The sequence below is a fragment of the Musca autumnalis genome, unplaced genomic scaffold, assembly GCF_047663935.1.
Source record: "Musca autumnalis isolate F117 unplaced genomic scaffold, ASM4766393v1 scaffold_5, whole genome shotgun sequence".
NCBI lineage: Eukaryota > Metazoa > Arthropoda > Insecta > Diptera > Muscidae > Musca > Musca autumnalis.
Window position 1 is genome coordinate 52,223,923 of NW_027412088.1, and position 17,116 is coordinate 52,241,038.

Consider the following 17,116-nt stretch of genomic DNA (forward strand, 5'->3'; position numbering starts at 1 on the left):
CATTAATATTTAATAAATCCAAATTAATATTTTAAATCCAAAATAACCTGAATCTGAAACATAATATTATAGTAAAACTTTTTGATATTCAAGTGAAAAAATATTTAAATATCAAGTATTTAAATTGTCAATTTTTAATCTAGATTTACATGTGGAAATGGTATTTTATACTATACTCATTTTCCATGGAAAATGTTGTCTTTGGCTTGGAGAATAGACTCAGATCTAAATTCCGGCTTCGTCTCCACAATCAAATTCTTTAAACCCAATTTTAGAATATCAACTGCAAAAGTACAAAACAGAATTGTTTGGAAAAAAATAATTTAGCCAGGTTTAGATCAGATTCAGAATAGTGCGATTCTCCAACTCACTTTTTAAGTTACCGACAAAAATTGGTAAAATTTAAACACAAAATTTTGAATGAAAATGTCAAAAGTTAACAACGCGTTTGCTATCGGTAGAACTATATTCGTCGCTAACTTTCCGAAAACAAGTAAGAAAGGCGTTAAGTTCGGCCCGGTCGAACTTGTTACACCCTCCACCATGAGTTTATGAAGAAGACTAAATACCAAATTCCAGCAATTTCGGTAAAGCAATGTGGCTAACTTTAAAAATTCCGAAATTCGGAAGGTACCGTTCTATGGGCGCTATATGAAGTCGTGGACCTGTACGGACAAACTTCGGGGGGAGAGTTTTACACCACTAACAAAGACGAAATACCAAATTTCAGCCATTTCGGTGGAATATTGAGGCCACAACCTTCAAAATACCGAAAATCGGGATGTACCGTTCTATGGGGGCTATATGAAGGCGTGGGTCTATACAGACAAAATTCTGGGGAAAAAACTTATCAAGTGAGAGGAGGGAGGTCGTTCAACGACGAGGGACTTTAGATACCTTGCAACCAGGTTCCATTTTTCATGTGCCTTCTCGTTGAAGATCTCACGAAGCTTGCCAATGTAATGGCACATTGGTGGCCGTATTGTTTCATCAACCGGAAGGTCGATAGACTTAGAACAGTGATGGCCAGCGGTACAAATCAGGAATTTATGCTGCTTGCGCTAACGCAGCTTCAAGTACGCAAAAAGTTTATTTGTGTGAGTAAAATTTGTGTGCAAAACCAATGGTGCTGTTTTTGTTTCTGCTGCTAAACTTCGTAAACAACAATGTCGCTACAATGCTTAGCCATCAGGGACTTAGAGCCATCTTGAGTTGGTTCATCTGCTACCTCGTTTCCCATTATGTTACTTTGTCCCGGAACCCAACATAGCTTTACGATATTGCATATGACTGACAAATACTGATCCAACTTTTCAACAACACCTTCCGGTACCTCCCTAACAAAAATTAAAAAATGTACGTCTATGTAAAGTTTAAGGATTGTTTCGAAATTTGCATCGAAGGTAGTTCTTGTGACTCTGATTACAATGATAAATATTTTTTCGTGGACAAGTGCATGCTTCTTTACAAAATGTCCACTAAAGGCTGGTTTACACGATAACTATCAAAAAGTTCCGCACTTTTGCACATTTATTCGGAACGTTCACAGTCGTTAAGAAAACTACCCCAACAATTTCTAGATTTTTGTCGGCAAGATGATATGTCCAAAAGAAAACCACAACATTCTGAAATCCTTCTAAATACAGAATACCTTTGGAAAAGGATTTCGGTTGTGTTCACGCCCATGGACGAACGTCTCAATATTCACACAGGTTGAGTAAAAACTCTTTCGGCAAATACGACTGATAATTTTTTACTTGTTCTTTGTAAGAATGCTTCTTGCCTATTGAGAACCCTAAATGTTAACTTTCAGCCAATTCAGTTCAAAAAATGTGGTCTTTGTAAGCCAGCTTCTTACTTGCCTCTCTTTTCTGTAAAACCATTTCAAAATTCACATTTTTTAGGTTTTGTTTGTTTTCAATTGCAAAGCGGGAAAAGTAATGGGTCAGATTTAGTCCATATTCAAAACTATATATGGTCTATGCCTAGAAGTAATATTACCATATGCAAAGTTATGACCAATTCGGTTACACCTTTCGAGATTTATCACGCGCACCATTTTATCTAAATTTGTTGAAATTTTATGGGGGTGGCACCGGAAGAAGTGGACCGATATGGCCTATCTTCGAACTTAAACTAAGTTTGGACAAAATATATTACTAAGGGCAAATTTTTGATCGAATCGGTTGAACCGTTCGAGATGACGGACGAAATATTTCTAAATCGACTCCAAATTGTCTTTTGTAGAAATTGAACTTATGTTAAAACTGAGGTTTGGATTGTTGAAACACGCGAATAATTGGACTATACCGTAACTGTTGAACGTATTTCTGAAAATAATAATTAGAGCGGAAACTGTGGCCGTCCGTATTAATGAAAAATAGAAAAAATACGTTACAAACTAAAAAACAAACGTATGTTTTTCACCATTCTATGGTGGAGGTGGAGGGCAATAGCAAAAACGACGTCGTAGTCTCAAACAGTACTACGAGTAGACTTCGGAGTCTATGAACCTTAGTCTGTATCTCTCGTCTCCGTGCATAAACGATTTCCTATTTTCTTAATGTATATTTCTGAATTTTTAGTTGGCTTGCATGATGGACTCTATCAATTGTGGTAAAATCAGGGTTTAAAATGCTATCGCCATATTAGCAAAAGCACCGAATATTTGCAGCTTTGCCTGCTAAAATTTCTTCGAAATATGTTTAGCAACAATGAACAACGGCAACATGTAGCAACAAATTTCACAAAAATATTGCTAGCGATACTGATGCTATTTGATAATGTCGCTATAATAAAATAGCATCGGACACGCATACTCATATTTTGCAGCACACATGATCAACACATATCAGAAAAGAGAATAAGCAACAAAGTTTCAAAGGCTTAGCCAGGTTTTCAGCAAATAATTGTTTTTGAGATCAGGGTTACCAGTGTAATGCATTAAAAATCACGATATAATTAATTCCACTTTTTCGTTCAAAAGACATGTGAATTTTTGGTGAAGCCGTTCAATATATATTTTTTATTTTTATATGATATGATGGAGGCATTTTGACATTAAATGACACCTTTTTTATTACCGCGTTGGCAACTCTAATCACAAAACCACCCTCGGTTGCTAATTCGCTCTTACGAATGGTCAGACGATTGCTAAATATGTAGCGTGGTTGTCGATTATGCCTAACGAAAAAAAAGATTAGGCGTAAAAAACGAAATAAGCAAAAATGTACAAAAATAAATATGCGTTCGGTTGCTTATTTAGCCGTGTGTGTCAATATTGTGTAGCAGTTGAAGTGTACAGCTAATGCTAATGTTTTTAGATTCTGGCTTTTAAACCCTGGGTAAAATAGTTATGTTTTGATGTTTTAGAGACATAAAAGAGTATTATTTTCTTATGTTATCGAGATAATATTCGATACAAGTCCAATCTGCATTCGCGGATTCGAATTATTCATCTTTTTGGAGGTATCTAATTCAAAGAAGTCTTTTAGGTTGCACTCGAGAATTAACGAAAACCATGCAGAGTCTATTCCAATAAATACAGTCGGACCTCGATTATCCGTGATGGTCGGGACCGGAGGCATTACGGATAATCGATTTTCCCGGATAATAGAGGCAATGTTTTTTTATGCAGTTTTTGAATATATTTTTAAGTAAAAATGCCATAATAATGTGCAATAATAAACTCTGCAATTTTTATTATATTTGTTAAGGTAATCCACCAAATTTTAGAAGGATACATAATATCATCATCATCAGATTCATCCTAATTGATTTTGTCCCGTTGTTTTTGTAATTTATGTGTACTGCGGGATAATTTCCAGTTTTATTTTGTTTGCCTTTTGTTTAGTTAATCAAATTAATTAGAAACTGTATTTTTATTCCCGGATAATGACGTTTATAACGAAAAATAGAGGAAATGGAAAAATACCAACACTTCTTATCTATCCCGGATAATGGAGGTTCCCGGATAATCGATTCACGGATAATCGAGGTTCAACTGTATTATAAAAGTAGCTTATAGAGAGAACAAGTAAAATTGTGCCAGTCGGCTTTGCCGATAGATATATGGCGAAAACCAAAAATGTTTTACAATCGATGAATCCGAGTTTCACCCATTCAGAATTCGCGAACTGTTAACATATTCTATGTAGAAAAATAAGTAAAAATGGGTTGAAGCCAACAAGTTTTTTTATGCTCCCTTCCGATTTCTGGCTTAACCTTACATTTTATAGACATATGCCCATAGAAAGACTCAAAGAATACTTCATGGGCAACCCGGAATTTCGGGTTTTTTTGATTTTTTTTTAATAATTCGGACGCGCAACAAGGTAATATTCAAAACTAATAATAGGATTATAAAACTCGTGGTTTTACGTCGTTTAATGTATATCTCATGAGTGTGCTCCTTACAGCATCCTAGTAATTGGAGTCTAAAGGCCAATATTTGATGCGTGAATATTTTTAAAAAACCCTATTTTTTGCTTTTAAAATTTACAAGTGTCATTCCATTTCCTTTGTACCCCGCGTGAATTTAGTTTTTTTTACGCGACGGATCTAATGAGCCCATCCGCGATCGAATCCATCCATCGAATCGGATATAGATACCCTGAAAATAGGAATATCAGCAAAAATTTATTTTGACAAATCCGCGTACTAAACCGCCATTTTCTTTAAAATTTTTTACGTAAATGGAATCCTTTATACGCGATTACAATATTCGCGAAAACGCGTGTCATAAATTACAAAGATTCGCGAATAATATGGGTTTTTACCAAAAATAGAATGCGGAGGCACATCCGCGGTTCTCGAAGAATCTGTTTGAAATATGTGTATATAGACGTATTTTTGATGGTTGCTACTGACACCCGATGCGCATCAAAATCGTATGCAAATTGCGCGATTTTTACCCACTTTAAGGTTTTTTGCATTGTGTGATGCAACTGGCCGCTGAGTGAAACATCGAAATATGCATAGATATTGAAAGAGATTGATTCGCTGTATCCAAAAACGGATGCGCATCAACTGATTTTAACTAATTCGCGAATAATGGGCTTTTTAATTTCCACATTTTTTGAATGATTGTAATTTCAATATTACTCTTAATTTCCTATCTTTATAAGTTATCACAGTAAGCAGTTAAGCTTTCACGATGGTAAACCATATTTCTTGATGAAGTTTTAGCAGTACACATTAATTATTGTATGGGATTTTAGCAAAATAGTTGGAGAACTCCCAAATATTTTTTTCTAATTTTTTAAATAAAACCAAAAAATATATTTGCAACAATATTTTCCAACAATAAGTTTTTCTCTTTTGTTGTTGCTATAATATGCAACTTATGTACCCAATCTCTATAAATTTGGTATCATATTTTTCTACGCATTGTCTAGATTCTGCATATATTTTTTAATTTATTTTTAAGGGTTTGTACGGACTCTGGGACAGGACAATTTGGATTTTCTTCAAATTTTTGGTATTATTTGTTGATTTTCCGCGAAAATAATAATAAATTTAATAACTATTTAAACATCTACGAATAGATGTGGAATGCTGTTAACGATTTATGCATAAATTTTCTCATAACAACAAATAAGATATTTTTAAATATTTTTTCTTTATATGAGAATAAAAACCGCTATAACTTTTGCGCGCATCGTCCAATTTTTTGAACGCGAACTAGAATTTTTTTCTTAACCTCTATGCCAAAAATTGTAGATGTGCTCGCAAAAATTTTTTTTTAATTTTTTTCAAATGGAATTGCAAAGGATTTTTGGTTTTCGCCATATACCCTCAGCCAATGTGAAGTGAAACTTTCACCTACGGACAGATGGAATGTATTTAAGGTCTCTTCGGAATTTTGTGGCCCTTTTTGGACATTTGAACTTGCCGACAAAAATGTGGATTAGGAATTAACTGCACAAAGACACAAATGTTGAACCTTTGTGGGGAAGGTACCCTTAGGGAGGACCGACCGATATGGGCCATTTTAGAAGTTAAACTAAATGTTGACCAAATATTAGGAGATCGAAAGTTTGGACCAAATTTGTTGCCCCATTCAAGCATTTTAGTGACATTTTTTAAATATTGGGGAGAAGTATTATAGCCGATGTTCTTAAATAGTAGGCTAAGATCTTCGAAATACTGAAAATCTTGCCATATAGAAAACAATGAGTTTTCTCTGCGGGAATTATATCATAATATGCGAATGTGGTTAGAAATTTTTGTGATATATATACCAATCCGAGAACATATATACCGAAAACCGGGCGGAACTTTTTGTATGGGGACTTTACCGTGGTCCGATATGGTTCATTTTCATTTGGTATTATGTTCCAATTTTAAAAATTGTGAACTTTCTCTATTGAATTTATATACTTTTGATCAATAATTCATACAAAATCAACTAACTACACCTTAAAGTAGCTTTAAGTAAGGCTACACAACATTTTAAAATTTCACGATTTTTGGTCAAGCCCCCATATAACGGTACCTCCCGATTTTCGGTATTTTGAGGATTTTAGCTACAATTTTTAATCGAACTAGCTGTTATTTGTCATTTGATGTTATCGATGGTCAGGAAACTTCTTCAATAAAAATCGTCAACATATGTCCGTGTTTAGGTATATTAAAGCCTTCACATAGCGGTACCTCTCGATTTTCGGTATTTTGAGGTATTTGCCTAAATTTTTAATCAGAATCTACTCCACAGAAAATTTTCAACGTAGGTTCATGTTTAAGTATAGCCACCACATAACGGTGCCTCCCGATTTACATTAGTTGTGTTCCTTTACTTACCTGAGGTTACCATTTGTTACCATTTTTAACCTGCAAAGCGTTACTTAACCCAAAAAACTGGTAAAACTGGAAGTCATTTTTAAGAGAGTGAAAGAGGAGAGCAGAAATACCTTTCTCTTCTACCACCGGCTTCCAGACAAATTTCTTCGGGTAAAAATGGTAGAACTGATTTTTCGACTTTTGTTTGACGATTATTTCACAATGAAGAAAAAAAAAATGGTGGAAAAAACAGAAGAAAAAGGCGAACGCTGACAAAACAAAATTAAAAACTGTGAAATAAAAGAAGAAAATTGAATTTTTATGTTTGTTTTTGACATTGCTACCAGATCTACCATTTTTTCGTTCCTTTACTTTTCTGGTAAAACTGTTCATGAGAGATCAATTTTGAGCAACTTTGACAGTTTTCTCCTTTACCATTTTTACCATTAAAAAGTAAAGGAACAAAGCTATTATTTTGAGGATTTTAGCTACAATTTTTAACCGAACTAGCTGTTATTTGACATTTGAGGTTCTTAGGGGTCACAATACTTATCCACCAAAAACTTTCAATATATGTCCATATTTAGGAATAGCCGCCATAAAACGGTACCGCCGAATTTTCGGTATTTTGAGGGTTTTGCCTAAATTTTTTGACAGAACTACCGGTAGTTTGACATTTGAGATTCCCCGCAGTCACGAAACTTCTCCACCAAAAATCGATTTAGCTCCATGTTTCTTTATAGCACCCATACATCGGTTTTAGGTAATTTCAGGATTTTTGGCTACATTTGTTGACCGAACTACCTGCAATTTGACATTTGTGTTTCTCAGCGGTCACAAAACTTCTCCCAAAAAAATCATCATAGGGCAACGTTTTCGCACGCAGAGAAAAAATATTGTTGGAACAATCATATTCTAAGAGCAAAATAGTGTATTTTAAAATTCTTAAAATATGTATTATTGGCGCAACAATATATTTTGTGTCATCATGTTTCCTAATAAAAAATATATGGTTGAAACAACAATATATATTTTCAGATGTTTAAAATACACTATTTTGCTCTTAGAATATGATTGTTCCAACAATATCTCTTCTCTGTGTGCGTATGGCTCTATAAAAAGTAACACCGATTTCATGCTTGTTTAGGTTTTATCTGCATTTTCGTGCAAGATTGAATGTCCTTTGACATATATGGTTCCCAGTGGTAAAAACTTCTATATCAAAATTGTGAACATTGGCACACGTTGCACTATGTCGCGAGTCCATATTAACTGTGGCCAAAAATAGAAGGAATTATCGGAGGTGCATCAATTTTGGTACACGTACCTATTATTGACTTACAATCTCCAGGACAAAAAAACTGGGATGGTCGGTCCACGTTTTGACATATCCCCCTAGAACCGCACCTCACAATTTTCAGTATTTTGAAAGTTTTAGTCACAATGACCAACCGAAATTACTGAAATTTGGTGGTTAGTCTTCGGCAGAGGTATGAAACATTCCAACAGAGAATTGTAAGAGTAGGTCGACGTTTTGATATAAAAAAAAAAAAAAAAAACATTGTTCCACAACATCCCATACGGGACAGGGGAGACTTCTCTCATATCAATGAGTGCACCCCGATTCATATTTAGCTCAATGATATGGGACCTACTGTTTATCGCCGAGTCCGAACGGCGTGTCCTAGGACACCACTTATAGAGAAGTTTTTCAAGGCTGAAATACTCAGGAAATGTCGCCAACATTACTGAGGGGTATTTTGCCACCGTTGAAAAATGTTTGATGTTGCCTGGCCGGGGAATCGAACCACCGACCTTCTGCGTGCAAGGCGGGCGTGCATACCATTGCACCACGGTGGCATAGAACGGTACCTCCCGATTATCGGTATTTTGAAGCTTTTAGCCTCATTATTACACCGAAATTGCCACCCGGCGTTCACACATTTGGTGTTCACTCATCATATTTTTGTAGGCTTATTGAAGATGTCAATCTTTTGAATTTTCCTTTAAAAACGGGTTTTGACCGATCAATGGTCAAAAACGGCCCATTTTTTGAAAAAATCGAATTTTGACATGGACAAAATTACTTAACAAACCATCGATATTTCTTTTGCACCTTAACATGTGGTTCGATATTATATTTACTTGACTTCTAAAGAGAGCTCTAGGGAGACTCCATCAAGCGTAAGTTGAATGGTTTGACATTTTTCTTGTTCTTAAACAGAACCAGCTGTGTGCACTCTCGATAGTTTGACTACAGCTCTTTGTATGAGTTCCGATCGTGTTTGTGAGAACTTCTCACTGAGCATTTGACCACGTCGTTAGCATAAGCCTTCGTTTTCAACAAAAGCAGAGATCTTCGTTGATCTATGCCTAATCTGCATCCGTCCAACGTAGTAGGAATTTCCTTGTTTTGTCAATTTTGTTGATGTGAACTGAATTGTTCCCCGCTATGTAAGAGCCTAGGTAACCAATCGGAGTGTACTCATTGATAGGAGAGAAGTTTTTAAACAATATTTTTATATCTTCAGCACTTATGCTAACGAGGGTATATACACTTTCATACGGACAAAATGTGCCTCATCGAAATAATGGTTTTAGACCCCAAGCATGTTTGGGACGAAATCCGTTTCAGACAATTTGTTGTTGATTTAGCCATGTCCGCCCGTCTGTCTGTCGGGCTGGCTGGAGCGTTCGATAACTCTCGAATGGATTAACCGATTCGGTCCAAATTTTGGCTTTCGTAATATTTTGCCCAAACTTAGTTTAAGTTCGAAGATGGACTATATCGGTCCACTCCTTCCGGTACCTCCCCCACAAAAGTTCGAAAATGTTCGGAAAATTTGTGCGCATGATAACTTTTGAAGGAAGTAAGCGATTTGATCCATATTTGCACATCGTGAAATTTCTACTAGACTTAGATGAGGATCCAATATGGACTCAATCGGTCCACTTCGGGCACTTCCATACGGGCACTTCCCATACAAAATTTCGGATATGTTCATATTAGGACCTGCTCTCGAATCGCTTTGAATTTTGTTGCAACAACTTGTATTCACTGCCCCCCATACGACGGCACAAGTTTCATCAGGGGCAAGTCCATACTTCCCGAGAAAATAGCCTGAAAGGTGCAAAAAGCCCCTGTGACACCGTATGTAGTGAATGGAGCACACGACAACTCTCGAACGGATTTGCCGATTCGGTCCAAAATTTGGGCTTCGTAATATTTTGTGCAAACATAGTTTAAATTCGAAGATGTAATCCATACTTTCCACATCCTAATATATCTACCAGATATATGTAGATCAGGTTCGAATATGGACTATATTTGTCTACTCCTTCTGGTAACTCTCACACAAAATTTCGGATAAGTTCACTTTAAGACCTGCTCTCGAATCACTTTGATTTTTGTTGAAGCGATTTGCAGTCGCTACCTCCATTACGACGGTAAAAGTTTTTTCAGGGGCAAGTCCATATTTCTTAGGAAAAGCCCGAAAGGTGTAAAAAAATCCCTATGTCACCATATGTGGGGTTGGAGAGCACGATAACTCTCGAACTGTTCAACCGATTTCGTCCAACATTTGGTCTTCGTCATATTATGTCCAAACATAGTTTCATGGGGCAATACCAGTCCGCAACTTCCGGTACTTCTCCCCAATATTTGAAAAATGTCACTAAATTGCTAGGACGATATCACTTGAATGGGGCAACCAATTTGGTCCAAACTTTGGATCTCCTAATATTTTGTCAAAATGTAGTTTAACTTCTAAAATGGCCCATATCGGTCCTCCCTAAGGGTAACTCCCCCACAAAAGTCCAACATTTGTGTCTTAGTGCTGTTAATTCCTAATCCACATTTTTGTTGGCAAGTTCAAATGTCCAAAAAGGGCCACACAATTCTGAAGAGACCTTAAATACATTCGATCTGTCCGTAGATGAAAGTTTCACTTCACATTGGCTCAGGCTTGTTCAGTCATCATCTGACCCATAGGCGTGAATAAACAATATGTTTCAACCATCAACATCCCTTCGAGGATGTTGTAGGAACATATGTATATAGAATCTGTAATAGACTGCATAGTTTAGGCTTCAGGCTCTTATAAAAATGTATAAGAAAAATTGAGGTCATTCCAGATCACTTACATTCATGATTTAAGTGCATCTTGGGAATCAAACTTTTTGCTGGAAATTTGCAAAGTGATTAATGTATTTATATGTGTATAAGTATTGTATGTTTCATGGGATATATGTATGTAAATATTCGAATAAATATGTTTATTATCAACTCTGTTGCATGATGTCGTCTCAGAAAATATCTGTAAAAATCACACATATAACGTGATCCGCTCTACTACTCCTGAAAATATAACTTTTTCACTCTCTTTTTTTCCTAATGTTGCTCTTCAATGTTGTATTCATTATTCTACAATAAATTTATTTCTTCTCACATACGTATCTATTCTTCTTATTATCACAATGTTTTTACTATATCTAATTTTTTATTATATTTTCCAATTCCATTTAAATATTCCCTCTATTTCCCAATATTTTTTCTCAACTAATTTTTTTAAAACTTTTTCTTTTCTTTTAACTCTTACTTCTCTGCGCATCCCTTCGCATATAAATTATTTTTTACAGATACTGAAATTCAAGGCGTCACCTCCAGTTCGGTGTTATCTTCGACACTGATTAATGGCAGTTTAATGCCACCACCGCCCACATCACCGGTACAACCTCGCCGAGATTCTATACTAAAGCAACAGGGCAGTGTTAAAACTGATAAAAGGGTTTCAATACGGGCCAGTCCCAGCTCATCAAATGTGGAGTATATTTCCGAAAAATCCAGCGACAACTCGAATGTATTAGGCGGCGGCAGTACAACAAAGAAAAGACATGGAAAGCCACCATCAGGTAAAGAGCACCCAGCCACTTTTAAATTTATTGCAAACATTTATAAACCATTGTTTTTTTCCTGCAGGACCTCGCCCAGCCTCATTGGTTATAACCAAAAATGATGGCAACTCCCATTTCAAATTGGTACGTTCCTCATCCATTGACTATGAAGACATCGAATCCCAACATGCCACAAATATTCAAAGACAAACCACAAATCGCACCCTACTGGAGCAACTGCAGGAAGATGAATCGGCACCCCTAGTATTTACAGTCCATAAGTGACATTATTTTCGCTATTTATTTATTTTATAATAATTTTCATTGTCGATAATTTTGATTTGTTGAAATTGAAATTAATGTTGTCGTCTTTACAAAAACAATTCCGAATAGTTGTAGAAGCAACGAGAACAGGTTATTTATTAGCCAATACAAATAGAAAAGATACAAACATAGTACAATATACAACAAAAACAAAAAAATGTATTCTTCTAAAAAGGTGCCCAAAACAGAACACAGAATTTATACTCTAAACAAAATATATTTTATTAATTTAATAGATTGTTCTAAAAAAAAAACTAAAAAAAGAAAAACATAACCTATATATTTTTTGGAATTGAAGCGCACGTTGTCTGCCTAATAAAGTTGGAAACTGAAGAAAATATATACAAACTTTAAATTAATGTGTTGGGTTATCTTTGTTTTGAGTATGGGCCAAGGATCTTTATTCTTCTGGTAAATCTTATTTTATTCACTTCATCCTCTAACGGGGGTATATACACTAGGGTTATGATTTTTTTTACAACCTCTTACCCTTGTATCATATTTTGATAAGTTTTTACCTAAGATTACATAAAATCTTAATTATAAGTTGATTCGATAAAAAATCTAACGCACAAAGTCACTTGAAAAATTTTGTATATGAGCTTTTTTGACAAACTTTTAAAGTCACTATGAGCAGATATATAACTAAAAAATATGCTTTATAGTCACACGACATAACCAAAACGGCATAACCTTTTGCTTCTCACTAAATTTATCATCATATCATTACATATCACGGTGCTCTTAAACCAACTTTAAATGGAAGGTGCTTACACCTCGGAAGTTTTTGCGGATTCTGAAACAGCAATATTCATAGATAAGAACAAGTAAAAAAGTATCAGTCGGCTTTGCCGACAGAGATATACCTTCAGCCTATGTGGATTGAAATACTTTTTTCCAAAAAAAAAACTTATGTATTTGGGGGGTTTCAACATTTTAGGCTTATGAACCGACAAAAGTATGGATAGGATTAAAGCCCAAAAATTTGCGCGGATAACGATAGATAGAGCTTTTTTATCACACTAGCCTTTGAAAAACATAATATCGCTTTAAACAGGGCCACTAGGAAAACCTTCGGTAAAAATGTCCAAAGGCACCTCGAACAGACCCTTAACCACACAAAAATGTTAAACATTTGTGTGGGTGTTACCACAAGGATTGGACAGATAGGGCCCAAATTTGAACATAAACTAAGTTTCGAAAATATTTAGAGATCCAAAGTTTGGGCCAAATCGGTTGCTACGTCTATGAGAAATCGCGCGTACCATTTTAGCGAATATTTTCGAACTTTTGTGGGGGAGGTACCGGAAGGAGTAAGCATCACCTTCAAATTTCATCTAATATTCGAAGAAATATAATATCCAAATCCAGGCACTACATATGGTGCCATAGGGGTTTTTTACAACTTTCAGGCTGTTTTCTCAAGATGTATGGACTTGCCCCTGAAAAAAAACTTTTACTTTCATAATTGAGGCAGCGAATGCAAGTTGCTTCAACAGAAATCAAAGTGTTTCGAGAGCAGGTCTTAAAGTGAACTTATCCGAAATTTTGTGTGGGAGGTATCCGAAGGAGTGAACAAATCTAGACCATATTCGAACCTGATCTGGTAGAAATAGGATGTGTAAAGTATGGACCAAATCGGTCACCTCTGCAATAGTTATCGTGCGCACAATTTTTCCGAATATTTTTGAACTTTTGTGGGGGAGGTACCTGAAGGAGTAGACCGATATTTATTATCTTCGAACTTAAACTAAGTTCCCCCAACACCGGGGTGTTATGCGTAATACTCGTGCCTATCGGTGTTTTAAGGTTTGCAGTGGGGTACCTAAAAAAGTATTCGAACGGAGCCTCGTTGACACCTGGGCGAATCAACGAGTAACGAACCTGTTCTTCTGTCAATGCCCTTACCGTGGTAAGGAGGCAATGCCACGGTTGACCTCCCATCCTTCCCTTAAACTATATAGCTCATGGATAATAGAAATTAAAAAAAAACCCAAAAAACAAAAACTCTCACTCTCAAAAACTCAAAACCCCGACTGATGTTGGTGTGGATGCCTTGGCACCCTCAGTCTTCACTTCCACAAGCGCAAGTACCTCTCTCTCGTTGACGATTAGGAACATGGACACGGACAACTCTCATTTAATCTCCCCCTCCACTTCGCGTGGTACCCCAACCAGGGGTAAGGTCGACAGCCCTACGTTAGACATTATAAACGACAGTCTAAATCAGGAGGAGGCATTGTGACTCACAAGAGAGCCCATGTGCTCTAAGTGAGCGTAAATTTGTTATCGCTCACAGCCTGTGTAGATGCTAACACGTTGTGAACAACAACAAATTTACGCTCATTGAGAGCACAAGAGAGACCCAAAAATGTTCTCTGCCTTACTCTGGTCTAAATAGACAGAGCAGGGTTCTCCTATCCAAGATAGATGAGAACTTTCTCACATCAACAAATTTTGGATGACGAACAGGTCGACGAGGTAAATGACTCAACTTTAACCAACGAGGAAGAAATAATGGAAACCACCATTATTCCCTTCACAGGTCAAGCTGAGTCGTCACCTCTGTCCGACAAAATCGTTCCTCCAATTTGTTCAGGAGAAAAACCCTCACAGCTTCTTAGACAAACTGCGGTTGATGAAGTTGTCGGAGAGTGCGACGCAACCATAGAGGTCATGGATGAGTCGCAAAAACCCTCAACCTCAAAACGCGCAAGCAAAGAGGCTATGGATAGGAAAGACTATCGCTTTGCAATCTCGTATTGTGGGCGATTTGTCGATAAGGACCCCAAGACCATCACCGAAAGGGAATTTAAATTGATTAGAAAAAACCTAAAGTTTGTGAGGAGATTCGAAAGAAAATATCCTCACTTAACGATTAAGGATTTCCAAATCAATAAAATTCCCACGTCGAATGAGGGAGGGTATTCTGCCGTAACCCGTACGGATGTGACGACAGACCACCCTCCTACTACTATACCCGCCGGTGACCTGGCAAAATCACAGTCCATACAGACTGTGAAGAAGCCAACAAGGTCAAAAACCAGGCCCAAAAAAACCGCTGCCTCCCCAAACCCCTCTGCTGCCCCTTCTTCTAAGCCCATAAATAAGGTGATGGAGGTGGGTCGGCTGATGGGCAGGGGGAAGCTCGAAAAACGGGATGAGAAGTCAGCGCCAGCGAAGACTTCTTCAAGGACCAGTGGTACCTCGAAGACAAACTCCACCGAACCCGTAGTGGTGAAAAGGATGAGGCCATCTGAGGAGCAACCACCGGCTGCGAAGAAGTCATCGCTGTCACGGCCGATCATCTCGCCAGTAACTGTGGGGCTACACACTCCGCAGCGACAGCCACCATGCAAAAACCTTGTGAGCCGAAGGTGATCAAGGAGAGTGTGAAGGACAACACAGGGAAGAGCAATACTTCCACAATCGTTGTCCCTTCACAAAAACCTTGTGAACCAGCCTGCGGGTCTTAAGAGAAACCTTGCACATCCAAGCAGGGTGACAGTGCGATGCGACGGACAGTTCCGGATGACCTGAGAGTGGCCATCATTGACAAGGCAGACCCCAATGGAAGGATCAGCACAAGTCATTGGTTGCAAATCGAAAGTGGACGAGATGGATCGCAGTAAAGTAAGACTCGATCAGTCTGCCCCCTATAAGGGGGTCATGGTTGTTAACTGCGAGAATAAGGAATCTGCAGATTTCCTTAAATCTACGGTTAACAACCTTGATCCTCTTTGGGAGGGGAGTGATTTGGCTGCTGTCAGCGTTCCTGAGATTCCGTGTGGGATGGTGACTTCAGTATGGGTCCCCCCTCCATCTATGGAGCTGGACAAAATACTGAAGCTAGTCGAGAGGCAGAACGTCGGTCTTCACATGGAAAACTGGAGAATTCTCAGCTCCTATCCGAAGAACGGCGGTCTTGTCATTCGGTTCATGCGTTCGAGAGTTATCGTGCGCACCAACCAGACAGACGGACGGACATGGCTAAATCGACTCCAAATTGTCTGAAACACATTTCGTCCAAACATACTTAGGGTCTAAAATCATTATTTCGATGAAGCACATTTTGCCCGTATAAAAGTGTGTATACCCTCGTTAGCATAAATGCTGAGGGTATAAAAATCAAATCGCGATCAAAGTTCACATTTTTAGAGATTTTTTAGGTTTTTACGATTATGCTTGGAAACCGCAAGTGATATCGAATGGTTAGAGAAAATAGTGTAGCTGTGAAAATTCTCCACAAGATTGTCCTTTATGATATTTTCGTAGGTTTTACCATTTTTGAGATATAGAAGTTCAAATTGGGTCAAATGCAGTGATTGTATCGCCTCCGTATACAACAATGTCATGTACGGTGCGCGCCTTAACTAACTTTAAATAAAAACCGCTTACACCTGGGAAGTTTTTGCGGATTCTGAAACAGCAATGCACGGTGCTTTTGAAACAACTTTAAATGGAAGGTGCTTGCATCTGGGAAGTTTTTGCAGATTCTGAAACTACAATGTTCATAGATGAGAAAACTCCAAAAAAAAAATCGCTGTAGGGATTTTTAAATAAATCGCGGTCAAAATTCACATTTTTAGGTGTTTGTTAGGTTTTCACGATTTTGCTTGGAAACGGCATGTCCTATCGTAATGCTGCTAAAGAAAATGTTGTAGCTGTGAAAATTCTATAGAGGAATGACCTTTATGATTCGTTCCCAGGTTATACCATTTTTGAGATAAAGAAGCTCAGGTTACAGTTTTAGGTTTTTCGTTCGAGTTTCGCGATTTTGCTTGAGTGCGGCAAGTCTTATCGATATGGGACCTGAGAAAATCTTAAAGCTGTGAAAATTCTCTACAAGACTGGCTTATGTAACTTTTCCTAGGTTGTACCATTTTTAAGATATATAAGTTTAAGGGGTCGATTATGCATTGCCACTAAACTTGAGTTGCACAACTGAGATGAAATGCTGTATTATTGGTGTCAACCCAGCTGGGTTGTCGATAAACGTGTTATCGATCAGTGTTTTTTCAAACTTGTGTACTCTATTAAATCCAAAAAGCACAATACGCCAAAAAAAAAACTATTTTAAAATTATAAGTCCAGTGGAATTATTTTTGATGATTACCCC

General features: G+C 37.2%; 1 protein-coding gene across 15 annotated transcripts in view; it reads left to right on the forward strand.

The window, feature by feature from the left end:
• Positions 1 to 12,352, forward strand: part of Arms (Ankyrin repeat-rich membrane spanning) — a 175,603-nt gene extending 163,251 nt beyond the window's left edge. For 14 of the 15 annotated variants that reach the window (XM_073992193.1, XM_073992205.1, XM_073992199.1 and 11 more), the window contains 2 exons: positions 11,419 to 11,691; positions 11,759 to 12,352. In XM_073992193.1, coding sequence (XP_073848294.1) covers positions 11,419 to 11,691; positions 11,759 to 11,958 — 473 coding nt within the window. In that variant the 3' untranslated portion in view covers positions 11,959 to 12,352. The remainder of the gene's footprint in view (positions 1 to 11,418; positions 11,692 to 11,758) is intronic. The other variant, XM_073992206.1, reaches the window with a different exon arrangement.
• Positions 12,353 to 17,116: the final 4,764 nt, after the last annotated feature.